Source organism: Tachyglossus aculeatus, chromosome 2 (genome assembly GCF_015852505.1).
Source record: "Tachyglossus aculeatus isolate mTacAcu1 chromosome 2, mTacAcu1.pri, whole genome shotgun sequence".
Lineage (NCBI taxonomy): Eukaryota > Metazoa > Chordata > Mammalia > Monotremata > Tachyglossidae > Tachyglossus > Tachyglossus aculeatus.
The window spans coordinates 65,797,736-65,822,608 of NC_052067.1; the positions used below are offsets into that span (position 1 = coordinate 65,797,736).

The 24,873-nt window shown below is 44.6% G+C and overlaps 1 protein-coding gene across 1 annotated transcript in view; it reads right to left on the reverse strand.

Moving 5' to 3' along the window:
- The window catches only part of EZR (ezrin), an 83,977-nt gene extending 72,967 nt beyond the window's left edge, over positions 1-11,010 (reverse strand). The window contains exons 1-2 of the mRNA XM_038760609.1: positions 10,851-11,010; positions 8,600-8,675 (exon numbers count right to left, since the gene is read on the reverse strand). Of these exons, the coding sequence (XP_038616537.1) occupies positions 8,600-8,611 (12 nt within the window). The 5' untranslated portion in view covers positions 8,612-8,675; positions 10,851-11,010. The remainder of the gene's footprint in view (positions 1-8,599; positions 8,676-10,850) is intronic.
- Between the last annotated feature and the right edge of the window lie 13,863 nt (positions 11,011-24,873).

Genomic DNA, 24,873 nt, shown 5'->3' on the forward strand with positions numbered 1-24,873 from the left:
TATGACATACAAACACACCTTCATAGGTGGTGGCCACTCACACGTGTACAAATTTAACCCTTATTTCTACCACAACTAAGGGAGAAACATAGAAATAATGCTGAGGAAACCTTTGATTTCCCAGAGAATAATGGGTTAAGATTTAATTTATTCTTTACCTTAAGAATTATTTTAAGAGAAACAGAACTTGAGAGACAGAATGGTTACAATTTTAAGGTTATTTGGGAGGCAGTTGGAAGAAGGTGAAGAAAAGACCCTCAATATTAGATGCATTGTTTACCATGTCTTTAAATCAATGGCCGAACTACTTAGAATATGAAATGGGACAGCACTTTAGAGTCTTTTTGTTTGTGGGGAGAAAACATATTAAGTTCATTCTGCATGAAAGTCAAAGGGGGATTTTATAATCTTTTCTTTTGGTTGAAATTTCTCTGGACTTTCGTCCAAAATGATATCTTTTTTCCATGGAGCCATTTGGTCCTTAAGTTGTGGGCATTAGAGGTACAAGTAGAAGGTTCAAGTTCTTCTGCACTTGTCAAATATTGTGTGCGACCAGAGCACTGTAGCAGATGCTTCGGAGAAACAGTGTTTGTGTCCTAGTGGAAAGAGCACAGGCCTGAGAGTCAGAGGATCTGGGTTCTCCTCCTGGCTCCGCTGCTGTTTGACCTTGGGCAAGTAACAACTTTTCTGGGCCTCCATTTCCTCATATGTAAAATGGGGATTCAATACCTGTTCAACCGTCCTCCTTAGATTATGAGCACCATGTGGGACAGGGACCGTGTCTAACCTGACTGAATTTTACCTAAACCAGCACTTACGCTACAGTGCTTGAAGCTTAGTAAGCACTTGAATACCACATTTGTTATTGTTATAGTAGGCTTGGGGGACAATCAAGAAAGTACGATGCAATCTGTGACTTCAGTAAACATTTTTAGTATTTATAAAGAAGAAACATTAGTGCCTTAGTTATATACTTTAAAGTTTATACTGTATAAAATTATATAGTATGAATGGCATTGGCAGTGTGTGGAGAAGAAATTAAGAAAACCAACTCATTTTTACGGAAAGTTCTAGATTGTGAGCCCACTGTTGGGTAGGGACTGTCTCTTTATGTTGCCAAATTGTACTTTCCGAGCACTTAGTACAGTGCTCTGCACACAGTTAGCACTCAATATGATTGAATGAATGAATTTAACTCACAAACTGGGATAATAATAATAGCACTTATTAAGCACTTAGTATATACCAGGCAGTGGTCTAAGCATTGGGGTGGAACAAGTAAATCGAGTTGGACAGAGTCCCTGCCCCACATGGGCTCACAGTCTTAATCCCCATTTTATAGATGAGGGAACTGAGGCACAAGGAAGTGAAGTGACTTGCCCTAGGTCACATAGCAGATAAGTGCCAGAGTCGGAATTAGAACTAAGGTCCTTCTGACTGTGATTAGCTCTGCCCACCAGAGAAGGGCATTATTTACTACTGGTGCCAGAAAAATAGGGATAGAACCACCAAGAAATTCACTCAACACTTCAACACTGACACAAAGAGGGAAAGACTGGGTTTGGGGAAGAAATCACATTAAAATAATGAATTTGGAAGTGGGTAATTAACGATGACATTTGGATAAGGAAATGGGCAGGTCATTACTACCTAGATATGTGACTGCTAGAAAACATAAGAGTTTTCTATTTTACAACAATAAATTATTATTTAGCAAACAACTTACCTTATCAGGTTTTCAATTTTTCTTGTAATAACAATAATGGTATTTGCTAAGCACTTACTATGCGTCAAACACTGTTCTAAGCGCTAGGGCAGATACAAGGTAATCAGGTTGTCCTACGTGGGGCTCACAGTCTTAATCCCCATTTTACAGATGAGGTAACAGGCACAGAGAAGTTAAGTGACTTGCCCAAAGTCACACAGCTGATAAGTGGCAGAGGCAGAATTAGAACCCAAGACCTCTGACTCCTAAACCCGGGCTCTTTCCACTAAGTCACGCTGCTTCTCAATAATAATGACGGTTTTTGTTAAGCGCTATGTGCCAAGCACTGTTCTAAGCACTGGGGTAGATAACAAGGTAATCAGGTTGTCCCAAGTGGGGCTCACAGTCTTCATCCACATTTTACAGATGAGGGAACTGAGGCACAGAGAAGGGAAGTGACTTGCCCAAGGTCACAGAGCTGACAAGTGGCAGAGGCAGAATTAGAACCCAAGACCTCTGACTCCTAAACCCGGGCTCTTTCCACTAAGGTGTGTGTGTGTGTGTGTGGGGGGGGTGTGTGTGTGTGTGTGTGTGTGTGTGTGTGTGTGTGTGTGTGTGTGTGTGTGTGTGTGTGTAAAACAGAGATGGACAAGAGGAAAGGCTTATTTTCCTCCTCTATTATAGGAGTGCATTCCATAGCCCTACCTTCCTCTCCAATTGCTGAACTGCATGAAACTGTCCCTGAGTTAATTAAGCTCTTCAACGGACAGCCTAAAGGGAGAAGTTCAAGTTGGAGGGAGTGCTGGCTCTATTCTAATTGGCCCTGCCTGGTATTTTTAGAGTTTGCGATCTGCTATCTTCTTTTTCCTGTCACTCCTTCAGCTAGGTGGCCGAATTCCAATAATGGCCCTTGCAGTATTGAAACCTGTACTTTGACTTCAAGATAGCGTGCATGAAAATTTGCTCTACCACAAGTTTGCAATATCTTCTCCTGAACAGGTGTTCTGGAACTCTGTAGCTAATCACTGATTTTCACCCAACCCTCTAGGGCTTGGGGGGTCTAGCAGGGTAAATTCGGTCCCAGGATTGAAAGTGCTAGATGCACTTATTTTGTACTAAGGGAAGAGATTAGCAGCTACTGAACTTTGATTAAATTTACCATTGAACCTGTTAGTGGTTAGAGAGCAAATGCTACAGGCAAAAAATAATTTTATCAGACACACAAAACGTCCCACATGAAGAATGCATTTCTGCTTCAAAATATTTTAGAGAATGAATTTAAAGTTAAAACCCGCTTAAGTGAGAAATACCAGCAATGAACCCCCTTTGTTCTTACTACCAATACACACTGCAGAAGCAGAGTGGCTCAGTGGAAAGAACATGGGCTTTGAAGTCAGAGGTCATGGGTTCAAAGCCCAGCTCTGCCACCTGTCAGCTGTGTGACTTTGGGTGAGTCACTTCACTTCTCTGGGCCTCAGTTACCTCATCTGTAAAATGGGGATTAAAACTGTGAGCTCCCCGTGGGACAACCTGATCACCTTGTAACAGCCCCAGCGCTTAGAACAGTGCTTTGCACATAGTAAGCGCTTAACGAATACCATCATTATTATTATTATTTATTAACCCGGCTTTTAAATTAGATTCAAAAAATGTTGCAGTCTACTCAAACCACCTTAATCTACCCGTCGAAATACCAACCCTTTCAGGATGAAAATCTCAGTGAACCTTCCCCTGTATTTCATCTCTCCCCTATTCATTTGTCCCCATTGGCATTTTCTTGAGGGAGGGGCGAGAAGGTATTTCATAAAAGATGGTTGCCAACTATTTGGAAACTAAAATGGATGCAAAGGCAGAGGCATTTACTGTCTCAATTTACTTGAGTTTTTAAAATGAATAAAAACGAATGCCCCCATCTTCCAAAGGCCAAAGCTAAAGAAACTCAAAACCAAATCTTCCAAATTCACCCTGAAAACAGGGCCCCCTGTAGCTCTTTCAGGACATGGGGTGAGAATAGCTTGGGATGGGTCCTGTGTCAGACAGGACAGGGAGCCTGGTTCTTCAGGGCCTCTTGGGGGGCAAAGCAGGTGGGGAAGAGACCGTAAGCTCATTATGGGCAAGGAATGTGTCCGTTATAGTGTACTCTCCTAAGTGCTTAGTCCAGTGATCTGCACACAGTAAGTGCTCAATAAATACGACTGATTAGCAGGACAGGTGCACAGGCCAAGGGGCTGGGACCAAGATGGAATTGGCTGTGTGGAGGGGAGTCACACCTGGAAGGGGCTTATGGAACTAGGTGCTTTAAAATACGCACCTGGTAGTAGGAATCACAACTGGTCATGGCCACAATTACCAAAGCCAGGCTATTTGGCTTTGGCTTAGCCAGGCTAAGTGGCTACAACTTAGAACTACTACTCTTACAACTCAGCCCGCACACTTTACTCCTCTAATGCCAACCTACTCAGTAAACTCTGATCCCATCTATCTCGCTGCCAAAATGCTTGCCCATCTCCTCCCTCTGGCCTGGAACACACTCCTCCTTCACAAACAACAGACAACAACTCTCCTCGCCTACGAGGGTCCTTCAACTAAGCCTCCATTTCCTCTACTCCCTCACCTTCTGCATCACCTAAACAATTGGATCTGTGCCCTTTAAGCACTTGATACTCATCTCACCTTCAGTCCCACAGCATTTATGTTTCAATCCATAATTACTTTTCATATCTGTCTCCTCCTGTAGACTAAGATCTTTATTGGCAGGGGGTATGTCTACCACTCCCATTGTATTATACTCTCCCAAGTACTCAATACAGAGCTCTGCACTCAGTAAGCACTCAATAAATACCATTGATTGAGATCAACCACTGCCCTAAACTGTCATACTAGCACAAAGTCTGGGTTAGATTTTCCTATATGAATCATTTCTTGGCCATCAGCAGAAGATAAGGAAAGCACCAGATCTTGGGCAGATGAGCTGTCCTGCTTGGAGCTGCACATTATGGAAAGGGAAATTAAATCCTGGATCAAGATTAGGGGAAACTACGTATGTGGAGCAGGAGGGGGACCCCATCAAAGAAGTGAGGATCAGAGAGCAGGGTGAAACCTGAGCTCTATTCTGCACACTTCAATCGTTTTTTCAGGCAGTAAAATCTGAGATCTATTCTGAACACTTAATTTTTTTCTGAAAGCTGATGAATAGAAGAATTTTGTGTCAGAGGGTTTTGAACATAAGGCAGACCCAGGCACTGTAACCTTAAGGTGTCTATTAATAAAGGAAAAATAAATTAATTTGCTTGTGCCTTTTAGGGTACAACACCACTATATAAGACCTGGCTTGTTTCTTGAACACCTTCACTAAGGGAAATCAGTCTGTCAATCAGATGTATTTATTGAGCGCTTACTGTGTGCAAAGCACTGTACTAAGGCTTGGGAGAGTCCAATAGAACAATAAAAATAAACAGACACATTCCCTGCCCATAACGAGCTTACAGTCGTTGGGGAGGCAGACATTAATATTAATGAATTACAGCTGTGGGCCTGGGAGAGGCGATGAATAGAGGGAGCATGTCAGGGTGACGCAGAAGGGAGGGGAAGAAAAGTAAAAGAGGGCTTAGTCAGGGAAGGCCTCTTGGAGGAGATGTGTCTTCAATAAGGCTTTGAAGTGGGGGAGAGTAATTGTCAGATATGAGGAGATTGACTGAATGAATGACGTGGGAGAGAGGTCAGTGGTGAGATAGATGAGACAGAGGTACAGTAAGAAGGTTAGCACTGGTGGAGCAAAAGTGTAAAGGTTGGGTTGTAGTAGCAGAGGAGAGAGGTGAGGTAGGAGGGGGGCAATGTGATTGAGTGCTTTAAAGCCAATTGTACGGCTAAGATCCAGAGGCTGTACTGTTTCTTTTCTAGGCGACAGAGCTCAAAGCTTTGCTACAACTTTAATTCAATGCCTTGAAAATCCAAGAACCTCTGATTCACCATAAAAACGGACAGCAAACGCAGAAGGCAGGCGAGAAGATCCCAAATAGGTCACCCCCACTTGAAAGTGAGTAATGCAGCTTCTCTCAATCACACTGAACTCCAAAAAGCCAACTGAATGCAGATAAGAATGAAGGCAGGAGGGTCTTTTCTTTTTTTAAAGCCAGCTTTCCCCTGGGTTTGTTGCTGCTACGAAACCCTGGTAAATTCCCAAGGGGAAAGAAATAAAAACTGTAAAATGGAATCCAAAGACAAAGGTTCTGAGGCATAAATGAAAACCAGTACCCAAATAATGCTAAGCTGATTTGTAGTCACATAGAAACTTTAACTACAATATACTGAGCAATGGACACTTTTCCAACTTCGTGGTGGAAATGATCCAATTGTGGCAAAAAAAGTCTATTTCTGATTTTTGGAAGAAAGCCTAGGACTCCCAAGACAAATGCTGAAACACATCAGTTCAATCGCAAAGTTGGAAAAAGGAGGTGATTCCTGGAAAACAGATTTGTCACCCTCTTTCCAAATACCTTTCAGTGAAACTGAGTTCTGCCTTGCCTCATCTGCTTGTTTGGGGAATCACTAATGACAGCTCCCCATCAAAAGCACATTAGTAGTAGTAATCATCTCCTGTAACATACCTTGTACAGCCACTATAAACCCAAATATGCACCCTATAGGGGATTTTATTTAGGGGGTCAGCCTTATGCATTAGCCAGATCATGAAGAACATTATACTATTTCAAGGTATTACACAAAACACACCTGTGGTAGTGTTTCTACATGTACCAATTCTGTTGTACTCTCCCAAACACTCAGTACAGTGCTCTGCACACAGTAAGCACTCAATAAATACTATTGATTGATTATTGGCTGCAATCAGAATGGGATGGAAGAATTATGCTCAGAAATAAATCTGAAATAGTGAACCTTTCTGATATTGAAATTTGAAAACGGAAGACATTATGCCAGATTCCTTGGTTGCGAATGATTTCGACTATTTTTAAATTAAGTTTACTAGGAACTGGAGTAACACTTCATTCTTTCAGCTTCCTCTAACAAACTTCAGATATAAACTAAAGGTTATTTTTTAAATTGGCACTTAGCATTTAGAGGCTGTTGCAGTCATTTATTGAGCACTTACTGTGTGCACAGCACTTTACTAAGTATTTGGGAAGAGATTAACAGATACATTTCCTGCCTACCAGGAGTTTACATTCTAGAAGAGGAGACACTAATATGAATAAATTACAGATAAGAAGCAGCGTGGTTCAGTGGCAAGAGCACGGGCTTTGGAGTCAGAGGTCATGGGTTCAAATCACAGCTCTGCCAAGTGTCAGCTGTGCGACTTTAGGCAAGTCACTTCACTGTGCTTCAGTTACGTTATCTCTAAAATGGGGATTAAGACTGTGAGCCCCCTGTGGGACCTCCTGATCACCTTGTAACCTCCCCAGCGCTTAGAACTGTGCTTTGCACATAATAAGTGCTTAATAAATGCCATCATTATTATTAAGTGCTGTGGGGCTGGGATGAATAAAAGGGAGCAAGTCAGGGGTTCACAGAAGAGAGTGGAAGAAGAGGAAAGGAGTGTCAAGGGACCTGCCATTTTTGTTATACTCTCCCCAATGTTTAGCACGGTGCATGACATCCACCTAGTGCTCAATAAAGACCTACACTAAGGTCATTAATAAAAACCAGCACAACTGGATGAAGCAGGCAGAAGATCCACCTTTCTTAGGCAATGGCTGCTAAAGAATCTGCCCTCCTCAGATACTTTAAAGTCACACCACTTCAAGCAAAATATGGAAACTTATCGAAAGCGTTGAGCATAAATAATCTGATTCAAAGGAACAGAGGTATAGGGTGCAGCCTAGTTTTTTCTTTCCTTTTTATCAGCTGATGTTTACTAGCAGTACACACCAGAAAGCCCGAGGAGTCTCCTTATCAAACCGGGAGTACTGCCTTCCATCTGCAATTCAAGTCCATTACTAAACTGCCTTAAGAGATAGGAATCCTGCTTGAAGCAGCAAATTCCTTCGGAGGGTAGAAGAGGATTGCAATTAAATTGCCTGCTCGGCTAGTCCCCATTGAGAGTGCCTTATTTTAAAACGCAAGCAGGACTTTCAACATTCGGAGTCAGGTGCTGAGTTGTGTTCAACGCCAAAAATTTTGTTATCACTTCCTTAAATCACAAAAGAAGCCTTATGGTAGTGTTGGTTTGGGGGTGTTAAAAATGACTTCTAAAGGCAGATTTTCTATCTTTATACTAAGTGCCTTTCCCCTGCCTGTAAGTGATTTTAGTGTTTGTCTGGGGTTTCTTTGCCCTAATTGGATCATTTCCACCCAGAAGCTGGAAAAGTGTCCATTGCATAGTAGATTGAGATTAAGGTTTCTGTGCTTCTCATAACCTGTTTAGCATTACCTCGGGGACTGCTTCTTTTTTTAATATCGCTGACCCATCATCTTTGGATTTCAATTTTGTAAGTTCACTGGGAGTAGGAATCATGTCCACATACCATAATACACTCTCCCAAGTGCTTAGTACAGTGCTCTGCACATAATAATAGCTCAATAAATACCACTGATTGATGATAAGGTTGTCACTGAAGTCTAAATGGTGTTTGGAAGGGGCCTCAGATTGAGGAGGGCAGAAACACAATGGGGACCAAAGGTTTCAATTGATAACAAGGAAAAGGATCTTCTGTTTCCCAGAAGATCTGAAGAGTTGCGTGGAAGGACCAGACAGCAAAAATCCTGAACGACTCCCCCATTTCCGACCCCTTAAAAAAAAAAACAAAAAACCTGGCCCGACTCTTAAATCGGGTCACCTCAGTGCATCATATCGCCATCAACTAAAACGGAATAAAAACCACGCAACTGTCGGCACCCCAGAATTCACCGCAAATACAGAAAAGGGTGGTCACTTACTGGCTTAGGCATTTTTGGTTCTCTGGGTTTTCCTTTCTGATAGGCCTTCAGGGGTTGTCAGGTAGGTCTTCTGTACCTGAAAGTGGGAGAAATTTCTGTTATAACGAAAGATGCCGTCCTTGTCTGCAGCTTTCTGGGAGCTCTGAGCCCTACCTTGCTTTGCTGGACTGAAAACAGGGCCGAGAAGCGTCTGGGGATGAGTCAAATCCGGGAGCAGTAATCATGAAGAGCAGGCGCTCATGGTTTTTGAAGCCAAGGCCTCACCCAGCAGGCCGCTTTTTGGCCTGCCACACCCAGAAAGCCAAATATAAAATTTCAAAATCTTCCCGGGGAGGGTAAAGAAATGGCAAGGGAGTGAGACTGACTGATTGATTGAAATCGGGTGTGTGTGTGTTGGGGGGGGAGAATCAGCATGCCAACAGGTGCTGCTGCTGTTTTGCTGGACCCATGGGGTGGATCAGGGGGTAAGGAGTGTTGACTATGGCCAACACAATCAAGTTGGCAGTGCCATTTTTTGGAGTTTCTTAAAACACCTGGTGCGACACGACCTGGTCTTTGGGGTTGAGAAGAGGTCAAATAATGAAGTAAAAGGGGGACAAAGCACCTGGGAGACTAAAGGTCTGCCTTTACAGCAAGGTGGAAGGGCGGGGAGGGACAGGGGGTCCCGACACGAAGTACAAAATGAGACTTTGGGGGGAAAACTTTTTCGGGAGCAGCTAAAAAAACAACAACCCAACGAAGTGGGAAACAGGTATTAGGGAGCGCCGGGCACGCGGGGACATTCTGGGGCAAAGAGGCTGGCGCTATCCGGGCATACCAGGGGCCGGGACCCACGACTCGGGAAGCTCGGGAACTTGGGGAAAGGTGTACGGGAGTTTGGGAAGCACGGGAGTTCGGGAAGTACCGGAATTCACGGTGCACGGGAGCTCGGGAAGCACGGGAGCTTAGGGTTGCACGGGAGTTCGGGAAGCACGGGAGCTTAGGGTTGCACGGGACCTCGGGAAGCACGGGAGTTCGGGATTGGGAAGCACGGGGCGTTGGGAAGCACGGGAACTCAGGGTTGCACGGGAGCTGGGGGGGGGGGCGTGTCCAGGAGCTCGGAGTGCAAGGAAACTCGGGGAGCACGGTAACTTGGGGGAGGGAGCTGGGTTACCCGGGAGCTCGAGTGCCCAGGAATAGGGAGAATTAGGAATTAGGAGAAGCAGCGTGGCTCAGTGGAAAGATCACGGGCTTTGGAGTCAGAGGTCATGGGTTCGAATCCCGCCTCCGCCACATGTCTGCTGTGTGCCCTTGGGCAAGTCACTTAATCAATCGTATTTATTCAGCGCTTACTGTGTGCAGAGCACTGTACTAAGCGCTTGGGAAGTACAAGTTGGCAGCATATACAGTCCCTACCCAACGGTGGGCTCACGGTCTAAAAGTGGGAGACAGAGAACAAAACCAAACATACTAACAAAATAAAATAAACTTAACTTCTCTAAGCCTCAGTTACCTCATCTGTAAAATGGGGATGAAGACTGTGAGCCCCACGAGGGACAACCTGATCACCTTGTATTCCCCCCAGCTCTTAGAACAGTGCTTTGCACATAGGAAGGGCTTGTGAGCCCACTGTTGGGCAGAGACTGTCTCTATATGTTGCCAACTTGTACTTCCCAAACGCTTAGTACAGTGCTCTGCACACAGTAAGCGCTCAATAAATACGATTGATTGATTGATTAACAAATGCCATTATTATTATTGTTACTATCATAAGGAGGGGGGCAGGGGTTTGGGCTGCACGGGAGCTCCCCCTTCCAGACTGTGAGCCCGCTGCTGGGTAGGGACCGTCTCTAAATGTTGCCAACTTGTACTCCCCAAGCGCTTAGTACAGTGTTCTGCACACACTAAGCGCTTAATAAATACGACTGAATGAATGAATGAGTTTGGGGGGGAAGCAGGAGCTTGGGTACCCGGGAGTTAGGGGGGCACAAGAACTTGGGGGGGGGGCATGTCCGGGATCTGGGGGTGCACGGGAGTTAAAGAAAGTCGGGGTACCCGGGTCCCCGCGGCACCTGCCGGCAAACCCTCCCTTCCCGCCGGCGAGGACAAGTTGCAAAGTGCAAAGGAAGGAAAAACCCAATCCATGCAACTTCCCAAACCTGGGCTTCCCAGGACCCCGCGCCCCCCAAATCCCGCTCCTAGCTTCGCCCGGGAAGAAGGGGCACGCTCCCCCGACACACACACATACACACACACACACACACACACTTACGAGAGCTGAGCCGGTGGTGTTTCCCCGGGTTGGGCAGGCTGTATACACTCCGGGTGCCAGTCCCGTCCTGTGCCCTTCTAAAGCAGGCGCGGCCTCTGCGGGTGGGAGCGCCCCGCCCCGCCTCTGTGTGGGTGTGTGTGTGGGTCTAAGTGTGTGTCTGGGTGTGTCTGTGAGTGTGAGTGTGTGTGTGCTTGCAATATGGCTGCTCCCCTCCCAGGTCTGGCAGCCTTGTCCGCCCCCCTTCCCTCCCACTCCCTCCCTCTCCCTCCCTTCCCCCCTGTCTTTTCGCATACAAACAACTCGCTGTGCTTTCCTGGCTCCTCCAGCCCCCATTCACCTCCTCCTCCTCCTCCCCATAGTCATTCATTCATATTTACTGAGCGCTGACTGTGTGCAGAGCACTGGACTAAGCGCTTGGGAAGGACAAGTTGGCAACATATAGAGACGGTCCCTGCCCAACAACGGGCTCGCAGTCAGGAAGGGGGAGACAGACAACAAAACAAAACATGTAGACAGGTGCCCTACCCAACAATGGGCTCAAAGTCTAGAAGGGGGAGAATCCCTCCATGCTGCTTCAGCCACTCCTAAATAATCTTTCCATATCTCCCCTTTCATTCATTCATTTATTGAGCGCTGACTGTGTGTGGAGCACTGGACTAAGCACTTGGGAAGGACAAGGCGGCAACAAATAGAGGCGGTCCCTGCCCAACAACGGGCTCACAGTCTAGAAGAGGGGAAACAGACAACAAAACAAAACATGTAGACAGGTGCCCTACCCAACAACGGGCTCAAAGTCTAGAAGGGGGAGAATCCCTCCATGCTTCTTCAGCCACTCCTAAATAACCTTTCCATATCACCCCTTTCATTCATTCATTTATTGAGCGCTGACTGTGTGCGGAGCACTGGACTAAGCACTTGGGAAGGACAAGTCAGCAACATTAGAGACGGTCCCTGCCCAACAACGGGCTCACAGTCTAGAAGGGGGAGACAGACGACAAAAGAAAACATGTAGACAGGTGCCCTACCCAACAACGGGCTCACAGTATAGAAGGAGGAGACAGACAACAAAACAAAACAAGTAGACAGGTGTCCATACCATCAGAATAATTAGAATTATAGCTGCATTCCCCCCAGCGCTTAGAACAGTTCTTGGCACATAGTAAGTGCTTAACAAATGCCATCATCATTATTATTAAATACACATCATTAAAGAATAAATAGAATAAATATGTACAAATAAAATAGAGTAATAAATATGTACAAATATATGTAAGTGCTGTGGGGAGGGGAAGGAAGGGCAGAGGGAGGGAGAGGGGACAATGGGGAGGGGAGGAGGAGGAGGAGAGGAAAAAGGGGAGGCTCAGTCTGGGAAGGCCTCCTGGAGGAGGTGAGCTCTCAGTAGGGCTTTGAAGGGAGGAAGAGAGCTAGTTTGGCTCCACCGCCTCCCCCACCACCTGGCACCCCAGCCTCTTTTCTTCCCAAAGCAACAGGCCCCCCCACCACACCCTCTTGCTAGAGGTTGGTGTTAATAATAATAATAATAGTGATGGTATTTGTTAAGTGCTTACTATGTGCCAAGCACTGTTCTAAGCGCTGGAGTAGGTACAAGATCATCACGTTGTCCCACATGGGGCTCACAATCTTCATCCCCATTTTACAGCTGAGGTAACTGAGGCACCGAGAAGTTAAGTGAGTTGCCCAAAGTCACACAGCTGGCAAGTGGCAGAGCTGGGATTCGAACCCACGATCTCTGATTCCCAAGCCTGTGCTCTTTCCACTAAGCCACACTGCTTCCCCATGCTAGTGTTCTACTGGTGTTCCAGCTTCCCCACCTTGGTATTCTAAATGTTCTACTGGAAGGTACAACGTTTGACTCAGCAGCTCATTTGCTTTGTTCCTAGGCTGGCAGAGAGACCCCACAATCAGTGGATTCAGTAAATAATAATAATAATGATGATGATGGTATTCTTTATGCACTTACTGCATGCCAAGTACCATTCTAAGCTCTGGGGCAGATACAAGGTAAACAAGATTGTCAATCAATCAATCAATCATATTTATTGAGTGCTTACTGTGTGCAGAGCACTGTACTAAGCGCTTGGGAAGTACAAGTTGGCAACATATAGAGACGGTCCCTACCCAGCAGTGGGCTCACAGGCTAGAAGGGGGAGACAGAGAACAAAATAAAACACATTAACAAAATAAAATAAATAGAATAGATATGTACAAGTAAAATAAATAGAGTAATAAATACGTACAAACATATATACACACATACAGGTGCTGTGGGGAAGGGAAGGAGGTAAGGCGGGGGGGATGGAGAGGGGAAGGAGGGGGAGAGGAAGGAGGGGGCTCAGTCTGGGAAGGCCTCCTGGAGGAGGTGAGCTCTCAGTAGGGCCTTGTCCCACATGGGGCTCATAGTCTTAATCCCCATTTTCCAGATGAGGTAACTGAGGCATGGAGAAGTGAAGTGGCTTGCCCAAGGTCACACAGCAGACCAGTGGCAGAGCCAGGATTAGAACCCATATAAAGACGGGCAAGGCCAGACAGCTCTGAGTCTGGAAACTCCACAGTCACTTTGGTTTAGTGAGAAGTGACAGTTTCCAGCACACCACCTCTCTAGACAAGCCCTTTGGGATGCTCTACAGTTTTTGCTTTGTTTTCTGGGGGGTTTTTAATGGTATTTGTTAAGCGCATACTATGTGCCAGGAGCAGTACTAAGAGCCTAGATAGATATGTGATAATCAGGCTGGATATAGTCCATGTTCCACGTGGGGCTCACGGTCTGAATCACCATTTAACAGATGAGGTTACTGAAGCATAGAGAAGCCCAAGGTCACAGAACAAAGGTGGAGTCAGGATTAGAACCCAGATCCTTCTGCTTCCCAGACCCACGCTCTATCCATTAGGCCACGCTGCTTCCCAGAGTTCTGGGTTTTCTTCTACTCTTGTGGGATCACCACCCCTGATGAGGCATATACATTACAATTGGACAAAATCTTGCTTTTTAGAAGTTTCTCATTTTTCAAACTAGAGAAAGCACTGACTCTGTATGGCTTTGTGAAAAGAACATGGGCTTGGGAGCCAGATCAGGGTTCCAGTCCTTGTTCTGCCACTTGCCTATTGTATGATCTTGGGCAAGTCATTTGACTCGGTTTCCTCATTGGTTAAATGGAGATAGAATACCTGCTCTTCCTCTTACAATGTGATCCCTGGGTGGGATAGACTATGACTGTCTAATGTTCACCCCAACAATTGACACAGTGCTTGGCACATAGTAAGCGCTTGGCCTGACTATTTTGGGAGAAGCAGCATGGCCTAGTGGAAAGAGCACAGGCAAGGAAGTCAGAGGACCAGGGTTATAATCTCAGCCTCACCAGTTGTCAGCTGTGTGACCTTGGGCAAGTCACTTAACTTCACTGGGCCTCAGTTACCTCATCATTAAAAGGGGGATAAAGACTGTGAACTCTAGACAAGCTCATTGTGGGCAGGGAATGTACTTTCCCAGGTGCTTAGTACAGTGCTCTGCACAAAGTAAGCACTCAATAAATACAATTGAATGAATGAACGACAGGAACTGTGTCCTTTCTGATTATCTCGGATCGACCGCAGCACTTACTACGGTTCTCATCACATAGTAAGTGCTTATCAAATACCATAAAAAAATTAAGGGGAGGAGAAGGGGGAAAAGGAAAGAGGGGAGAGGGAGGAAGGGAAGAAGACAGTAACCTCTGCTGCTGGGGCACTTTCTTCATCACAACTGCTATTGCTGTCCTCGGCCAAGCCACAGTGGCTAAAGTCATCCAGGGTGGACCAGCTGAGCCAAGGTTACTGCTATTTGGGGGCAGTAAAGGCCGTGGTAGAGGATGCTTGTTCCAGGCTTGGAAATGGGACTTTGGATATGCAGAACAGTGGGCATTGCATACATAGGTCATGGAGTTGGGAGTGTGGCCTAGTGGACAGAGCACAGACCTGGGAGAAAGAAGGACCTGGGTTCTAATCCCAGCTCTGCCCCTTGTGTACTGTGTGACCTTGGGCAAGTCACTTAACTTCCCTGGGCCTCGGTTCCCTCATCTGTAAAATGGGGATTAAGACTGAGCCCTATATGGAAAAAGGGACTGTGTCCAACCTAATTACCTTGTATCTACCCTAACACTTAGAACAGTCCTTGGGCATACTACTTCAGTTTCCTCAACTGTAAAACGGGGATTCACCACCTGGTCTCCTGCACCTTGAGATTGTGAGGCCTTGAGTGGAACAGGGCAATAGTATTAATAGTATTTATCAGTGCTTACTGGGGGCAGAGCAGTGTACTTAAGCACTGGGGGAAAATATACAAATCAGAATTAAACACAGTCCCTGCCCCTAATGGAGCTCACAATCTATAAACAGGGCCAGTCTGATCTGTGTTGTATCTCTCCCAGTGCTCAGCACAATGCTTGGTACAGAGTAAGTGCTTAACGGATCCCTCGATTTATTATTTTAGCTCCAGAGCCTTCCCCTGTGCTAATGAGGTGGGCTGTAGGGTGTAAGACATGCAGCTTGAACTTTCACGGGCCTGGGAGTCAGAAGGACCTGGGTTCTAATCCCAGCTCTGCCACTTGCTGCTGTGTGACCTTGGATCACTCACTTCACTTCTTTTTGCCTCAGATACCTCATCTGTAAAATGAGGATTGAGACTGTGAGCCCCACATGGGACAGGGACTGTGTCCAACCCAATTGACTTGTATCCACCCCAGCGCTTAGTACAGTTGCCTGGAATGTAGTAAGAGCTTAGCAAATATCACAATTATTATTATTAATGTACAATATATTAACATAATAATAATAAAATCCACCCTTTCCTCTCCATCCAAACTGTTACCAAGTTAATCAATGGTATTTATTGAGCATATATTTTGTGCAATGCACTTATCCTATCTCACCTTGATTACTGTATCAGCCTCCTTGCTGACCTCCCTGACTCCTATCTCTCCCCACTCCAGTCCATACTTCACTATGCTGCCCAAAAACATTCAGGCCATGTTTCCCCACTCTTCACAAAGCTCCAGTGGTTGCCCATTCACCTCCACATCAAGCAGAAACTCCTCTTCAAACAGAAACTACTTACTACTGGCTTTAAAGCATTATCCCCATCTTCAGAGCCCTTCTGAAATCAAAACTCATCCAAAAGCCTTCCTTGTTAAATCTCTGTTTTCCCCACCTGATTCCCTCCAGCCCCAAACGCCATCACAGCACCTCCCTCTAAACTGTAAAACTTGTAGGCAGGGAATGTGTCTACCAACTCTGTTATATTGTACTCTCCCAAGTGCTTAGTACAGTGCTCTGTACACAGTGAGCGCACAATAAATACAGTTGATTGATTGAGAGGAAGTATGATTAATCGAGTCCATCATCTAAGCACTTAAACACTCACTGACACATGGTAAGCGCTTAACAGATGCCATCATCATCATCATCAACCTTGAGATCTCGGACTATGTCTTCAGTGTTTCATATGTTGAGGAGTTATTTGAAATATTTAATTGATAGATGACTCTCTTAGAACCACCCATTTTATGAGACAAGGGTCATCCTGCTAAAGTAATTTATTTATATTAATATCTATTTCCCCTCTAGACTGTTGCTTGTTGTGGGCAGTGAATGTATCTGATAGATCATTATATTGTACTCTCCCAAGCGCTTAGTACAGTGCTCTGCACACAGTAAGAGCTCAATAAATACTATCAACTGAATGACCTCCCTATTGCACTGGCATATACATTTCTTTTGTACTCTAATCCTTCCTTCCAATAGTAATTTACTTAGCATCTGTCTCCCGCACTAGACTACAGGCTCCTTGAGGGCGAGGATTATGTCTACTGACTCCATCGTACTCTCCCAAGTGCTTAGTAATGTGCGCTACAAAGAGTAATCACTCAGTACATACTATTGATTGATTGATTTACTCTGTTGTGAAGGTCAGAATAGGCATCTTCAGTTTGAGATGACAAGTTGCACTGCTTTGGAACAGCCTAAGGACCTTGATGAAGTTCTCAAGACAGACAGCCAAGTCAAATCTACTTAGTAGCTGCCAGAACCCAGACCACCTGGCAGTGTCAAAAGCTTGGATACAGGCCAACAGATATGGAAGAATAACCTTAATATTGCTCCTTGCATTTCTGCTGTACCTTAATCTAGTACCTCGATCTGTCTATCTCATCGCCGACCTCTCACTCACGTCCTGCCTCTGGCCTGGAACGCCCTGCCTCCTCATATATGACAGATAATTACTCTCCCTCCTCCTTCAAACCCTTATTGAAAGCACATCTCCTCCAAGAGGCCTTCCATGACTAAGCCCTCCTTTCCTCTTCTCTCACTCCTTTCTATGTTGCCCTGACTTACTCCCTTTATTCATCACCCCTCCTATCCCCGCAGCATTTATGTCTATATCTGGTAATTTATTTATTTATTTATATTAATGTCTGTCTCCCTTATCTAAATTGTCAGCTCATTGTGGGCAGAGAATGTGTCTGTTTTATTGTTGTCTTATACTCTCCCAAGCTCCTAGTACAGTGCTCTGCACAAAGTAAGCCCTTAATCAATATGATTGACTGACTGACTGACTGATTGAATCTGCAGTCCCAGACTCAGGGTGGCTGACTCCTGTCATAATTCAAGGGTTACAAGAGGACTAGGGGCTCTTCCTACTTTTGCCCCCCAGTAGATCTCCAGAAACCCCTTCAATTCCTAGTTTCTTATGGTTAGAAACTTAGGCTGGAATGAATACATATGGCTTTTCTACATTTCCATTTCAAACCTGGGAGGAATGATATAAGCCAGCTTCACTGAGGACAGAGCCAGGAGGTTTGCTCACATCTCAATCAGGTGCCAGCTTATGTTCAAATGAAATGAAGTGTTCCAAACTGTGGTTTTAGTCAACAATAGAGGGAATGATTGCCCTACTTTTATTGCTCAGGATTTGAAAATTCTTTTTAAAGGGTTTTTCCAGATTAATGAGATGTGGGAGATAGGCCAGAACACTCAATGACTCATAGTCACCCAAATGCATCATGTTCCTCTGAATCCTCAGGGATGGTCACTTGATGCACCAGTATCTGCATTAGATTACCTCTAGAGTATTTGCCCACTTGTGCAAATTTTATTTTTTATGTAAAACATTGTTCTGATAGCTGATTTCTATTATTACTACTATTACTGCTGGCGACACTGCTTCTTATCCATATGTACATAAATATTCCAAAAGGGGATGCCATAAATAAAAATTCTGATTGGCATGTCCATAGATACAATATCAATCATATCAATCAATATCAATTACTGAAAAACTAGGTCAATCAAGGGAAAGAGATAAAAGAATGAGCAACAATCCTCAAAGCTTTCTCTTCTTATGTGAAGAAAGTTCTCCACTGATAGGAGTAGTCTCTTCAATTCAAAGGAATGAGGCTTTTTGGGGAGAAAAGTTATCTTTTCCCTATTTTACAGATAAGGGAACTGAGGTTCAGAGACTCAATCAACCAGTAAATAGTATTTATTGATGGATTTAAAGCACATGGATATCCAGGTTTTCCTAGAAACAGAAAACACAGAGGAGAAAAAAGTAACTTGGCATGGCCATTTTTATTTTTAAGTGAGTCAAGATAAGATCTCATTCCAAGTAAAAGAATAGGAGAAAATTAATTTTGCTATTGAAGAATATATGCAGCTTTGGTGATTTTTTTCTGGAGTAATGTTGTAAGTAAATAGGGTTAGGGTCAGCAATAGGTACTAAATGACTTAATTGCTTATGGATTTTGATTTAATTAAATATCTGAGATAAAATGACCTGAAGCTTCAAAATTAATTTATTAATTCATTCAATCATATTTACTGAGTGTTCACTGTGTACAGAGCACTGTACTATGCACTTGGAAAACTACAATATTCATGAGCTAGTAGGGTCCTCATCTTGAAAAGAAAACAGACTTTATCCTACATGCGTATTGTTGTAGATAATGATTGGACAGGTCAGAAAGTACCTAATGTCCCTCATTAGGTCAGACACGATAACAACAATAATAATAATAATTGTATTTGTTAAGGGCTGACTCTGTGCCAGGCACTGTACTAAGCTCTTGGGTGGATACAAGTAAATCAGGCTGGACACATTGCCTATCCCACCTGGGGCAGAATCTCAATTCCCATTTTACAGATGAGGTTACTGAGGCCTTCCCAGACTAGGAGGCCTTCCCAGACTAGGAGGCCTTCCCAGACTGAGCCCCCTCCTTCCTCTCCCCCTCGCCCCCCGCATCCCCCCGTCTTACCTCCTTCCCTTCCCCACAGCACCTGTATATATGTATATATGTTTGTACATATTTATTACTCTATTTATTTATTTTACTTGTACATATCTATTCTATTTATTTTGTTAATATGTTTGGTTTTGTTCTCTGTCTCCTCCTTCTAGACTGTGAGCCCACTGTTGGGTAGGGACTGTCTCTATATGTTGCCAACTTGTACTTCCCAAGCGCTTAGTACAGTGCTCTGCACACAGTAAGCGCTCAATAAATATGATTGATTGATTGATTGAGGCACGGAGAAGAGAAGTGACTTACCCAAGGTCACACAGCAGGTAAGTGACAGAGCTGGGATTGGAACCCATGACCTTCTGACGCTCAGGCCCGTGCTCTGTCCACTACATCATGCTACAATCTGTGTCTCATATAGGACTCACCATCTAAGGGCATGGGAGAGCAGGTATTTTATTCCCATTTTACGGATGAGAGGACCAAGGCTAAGAGAAGTCAAGTGATTTACTCCAGGTCACATAGCAAGTAAGTGACAGAGCTGGGATTAGAACCAAGGTCCTCTGACTCCCAGGCCTGTGGTCTTTCCACTAGGCCATGCCACATCTGGTCTCCCAAGTAATAATAATAATAATAATGATAATGGCATTTATTAAGCGCTTACTATGTGCAAAGCACTGTTCTAAGCACTGGGGAGTTTACAAGGTGATCAGGTTGTCCCACATGGGGCTCACAGTCTTCATCCCCATTTTACAGATGAGGTAACTGAGGTACAGAGAAGTTAAGTGTCTTGCCCAAAATCACACAGCTGACAAGTGGGAGAAGTTAAGTGTCTTGCCCAAAATCACACAGCTGACATGTGGCGGACCCGGGATTTGAACCGATGACCTCTGACTCCAAAGCCCGGGCTCTTTCCACTGAGCCACGCTGCTTCTCAAGTACTTGCTACATGGCTCTGCACACAGTAAGGAGTAGAGGTGGAAGGGAAAAGAGAAAGCATCATTATCTGCACAAAGATGAATGTCGAAATAGATGGTAGTAGTTGGAAAAGCAAGCTCTATCTAGTACTGCATGAATCTGGCCAGAGGTGAGTAGAAGTAGGTACATAAGTGTTAGAGGTGGCTGATGGGAAGCTAGGAAGTCATTGCGGAATCAGTCAATCAGTCAGTGGTATTTATTGAGTGCCGGACACTGTACTAAGCACTTGGGAGAGTATAATACAACAGAGTTGATAGATGGAGGTGGGCTTCCAGGTGGGCTTTGATCATAGGGAGGACAGGAGTCGGATGGCTTTAGGGAAAGCGGGCATTCCAAACCAGGAGACCAGCCTCAGCCTGAGGAAGGGGGGAGACAGGATCATCGAGAACAGGGAAAAGTTAGTGAGTAGAGCTCAGGAGGCAGAACGAAAAGAGAGGGATGAGAAATAGTGGCATAGTGGAAAGAGCACGGGCCTAGGAATCAGAAGGATCTGGGTTTTAATACCTACTCTACCACTTATCTGCTGTGTGACCTGGGAAAGTCAAAGTCACTTCACTTCTCTCTGCCTCAGTTACCTCATCTGTAAAAGGGGGATTAAGACTGCGAGCCCCAGGTGGGACATGGATTGTGTCCAACCTGATTAGCTCATATCTACCCTAGTGATTAGTACAGGCCTAACACTTAGTATGTGCTTAACAAATGCCATAAAAAAATAGCAGGGGGAAAGAGCAGTGCTAGGCCCCGTTCGTTGGAGGTCAGAGTTAGTAAGTGAAGGTTGATGGCTGTTGTTGGCTCAGATGTGAAGAAGTGAGCTGTAGATTTGTGTGCCCCAAAACTTGGGCAGACACCCAGAGGACTTAGGCACCTTGAAAGGGACCTGACGTAAGTCTGTAGATGGAAATTACTAGAAGTCACAGGTTTCCATAGTCCCTAGCTTCCACTGCTGCATTGAACAACTGATGTTATCATTTCTTTATCTAATTTAAAGACCTTTATGTGATAGCAATGGTTACATTCCTTGTCCTTGTCATTTCATTCTTTTTGTTTCCAGGCAATGTATGCCCAAGGTAAGCGAGGGGGGGAGGGGTGTGTGTGTGTGTGTGTGTGTGTGTGTGTGTGTGTGTGTGTGTGTGTGTGTCTGTGTGTGTCTGTGTGTGTCTGTGTCTGTGTGTGTCTGTGTGTGTGTGTGTGTGTGTGGTATTTGTTAAACGCTTACTATGCATCAGGCACTGTCTTAAGTGCTGGGGTAGATATGAACTAGACTGTGAGCCCACTGTTGGGTAGGGACCGTCTCTATATGTTGCCAACCTGTACTTCCCAAGTGCTTAGTACAGTGCTCTGCACACAGTAAGCGCTCAACAAATACGATTGAATGAATGAATGAACTAATCAGGTTGGGCATAGTTCATGTCCCATATGGGGCTCACGGTCTTCATCCCCATTTTACAGGTGAGGTAACTGAGGCCCAGAGAAGTGAAATGACTGGCCACAGGTCAAGCAGGAGATGAATGGTAGAGCCAAGATTAGAACCCAGGTCTTCCTACTCCCAGGCCCAGGCACTTTTCACTAGGCAACGCTGCTTCTTCAAGCTTATTTTTCCGTTTCTAGCCCTATTTCTAAAACTCCAGGCCAAGGGAGCATTACTTGGGCAGCAAGAGGCAGGAAAGGTCAGTACTAATGACATTTTGTCCTGCCAGTTCCATCTCAAACTGCACCCTGGGAACATCAGCTCTGCCACTTAAAAGTCAGACAGACAGACACATAGGCAGACAGGCAGACAGGGAGACAGAGAAGATGGACAGGCAGTATTTTGACCTTTCCCATCTCCCACCACTCTGTGGGGAAGGGGCCAAGGTGTTGAGTTGTGTGAGCAAATGGTTGTGTGCAGAGTAGAGCACAACACCACTGCAATTCCTGGTAGGCTTGCAAGTCAATGAGGAGGGGTTAATAATAATAATGATAATAATGATAATGGCATTTGTTAAGTGCTTACCGTGTGCCAGGCACTGTAGTAAGCGCTGGGGTGCATACAAGCAAATCTAGTTGAACAGGGACTCACAGTCTCAATCCTCATTTTGCAAATGAGGTAACTAAAGCACAGACAAGTGAAGTGATTTGCCCAAGGTCCCACAGTAGACAAGTGGCAGAGGCAGGATTAGAACCCATGACCTTCTGACTCCCAGGCCCATCGGGGTCCTAATTTCCCAGTAAGCACACTCCGCTGAACAACTGTCCATTATTAGGGGTGAAAAGAAAGTTAATGTGGACAGAAGATTTTCTGTCAGGTAAATTTTCTTTCTCCAAGCCTACAGCCCTGGATCACCTCCCAAAACCCACTTCCTCCATTCCTGCACTTGTATTTGTAAGTTAATTTCCAAATATTTGCATTCAAATTGGTCCTTTTTGAAAGTTGATACTACCGACAGTGAGTTAGGGGAGCCTCAAGACCTAATGGAAAGAGCACGGGCTTGGGAGTCAGGACACCTGGATTCTATTCCCAGATCTGCCACTTGCCTGCTGGGGGGAACTAGGGCAAGTCACTTAACTTCTTTGTGCCTCATTTTCCTCATCCCAAATGGAGCTTCACTGCCTGTTCTTCCTCCTACTTAGATTGTGAGTCCAATGTGGGACAGGGATTATATCTGATCTAATTGTCTTATTTCTACCCCAGTGCTTAGCACGGTACTTGGTATGGAATAAAATCTTGATAAATACTGCAATTATTATTATTATTATTATTATTAGTAGTAGTAGTAGTAGTAGTAGTAGTAGTAGCCTGTAGTAGTATGAGGCCCTATCCACAGTTGAGCATTTCTGGAGAAGATTCAGAAGTAGAATGACTTCTGCCACCACAAATTTTCCCTCTCAATGCTCTGACTTTCCTTCTATCCACCCAGTAACACTACTACACCTTTCTCATTGAATTATTAATAATAAGAGTAATCACTGTAATATTGTTTAAGTGCTTGCTATGTGCCAAGCACAGTACTAAGTACTGGGGTAGACACAAAATAATCAAGTCCCAATGGGGCTCATAGCCTAAGAAAGAAGTACTGCAGCTGGGGGGGGAATCCTCTCACCCAGAGCCTCCCAAAACTATTTCTGACCCTTAGCTCCCTCCTGAAGACCCCAGTACCCCCGCCCCATCCTTTGCTAAAGGCTTTTCTAAGTATTATGCTAGTAGCATGATGTAGTGGATAGTGCATGGGCCCAGGGGTCAGAAGGTCATGGGTTCTAATTCTGACTCCGCCACTTTTCTGCTGTGAGATCTTGGGCAAGTTACTTCACTTCCCTGCATTTCAGTTACCTCATCTGTAAAATGGGGATTAAGACCATGAGCCCCATGTGGGCCAGGGACTGTGTCCAACCCAATTTGCTTGTACCCCCCCAGCCCTTAGTACAGTGTCTGGCATATAGTAAGAGCTTAATAAATGACATAATTGTTATTATTATTATTTAGAGGCCATCTGTCACAAACTTTCCCAAAGGGCTACTATGCAATTCTCAATGTTCTATTCCCCCACATCCAAATTCTCTAGACCAGTGGTCATCCAAAAGGAAATATTCCAACTGCTCTTAAAGTCTAACCCCTTTAGCAGGGTCATGAGACCCATATTTTTTATGGTATTTGTTAAGCACTTACTATGTGCCATGTGCTATACTAAGCACTAGAGCAGATTCAAGACAATCTCATCAGACACAATCCCTGTGTCATATAGGGCTCGTGATCTAAGGAGGAGGGAGTACACGTATTTTGTCTCCACATTGCAGGTGAGGAAACTTAGACCCAGGAAAGTTAACTGACTTGTCCTAGTCAGTCAGTCAGCCAGTCAATCGTATTTACTGAGTGCTTACTATGTGCAGAGCACTGTACTAAGTGCTTGCAAGAGACAATATAACAATATAACAGACACATTCCCTGCCCACAATGAGTTTAGAGTCTGGACGGCAGGCAAGTGGCAGAGTTGGGATTAGAACTGGGTCCTTTGACTTTCAGGACTGTTTCTTCCTCTAGGCCACACTGGTTCTCTCTTCCAAACTCTCTCCCCTCTTAAAAAATATTTACTTCCACCTTATACCATCTATGTTACTGCCATCTTTGCACTCTGATTGTCCTTGGATCATTCTCTCTGCTTTCAAACAAGCCTATCTCCTCCATATTGAAAAAGTCATCTCTTGACCTCACCACATCTTTCTGCTATATTGTCCCATCTCCCTGTCCTTGTTTCTTTCCAAATTCTTTGATTGAGATGTACACCCCAATTTTGTTTACTTCCTCCCCACCAACTCTCTTCTTGACCACCTGCAATCTGATTTTCACTCCTTTACTCTCCCGAAACAGCACTCACTGAAACTCTAGTGACTTTTTTGAAAAAGTCTATTATGCTGTATGTCTTGCCCTTAATCCTCTACAACCCTCAGCTGCCTTTGACACTACTGATCATTCTCTTCTCCTAGAAATTTTCCCTGGCCTTGGTTTCTCTGATGCATTACTCTCTTACTTCTCTTCTTACCTCTATGACCCTTCCTCCTCAATTTCCTTTTTTAAAAAAATTATACTTGCTAAATAATAATAATGATAATAATAGTATTTGTTAAGTGCTTACTATGTGCCAAGCACTGCTCTAAGCGCTGGGGTTGATACAAGGTGATCATGTTGTCCCACGAGGGGCTCACTGTCTTAATCCCCATTTTACAGATGAGGTAACTGAGGCACGGAGAAGTTAAGTGACTTGCCCAAAGTCACACAGCTGACAAGT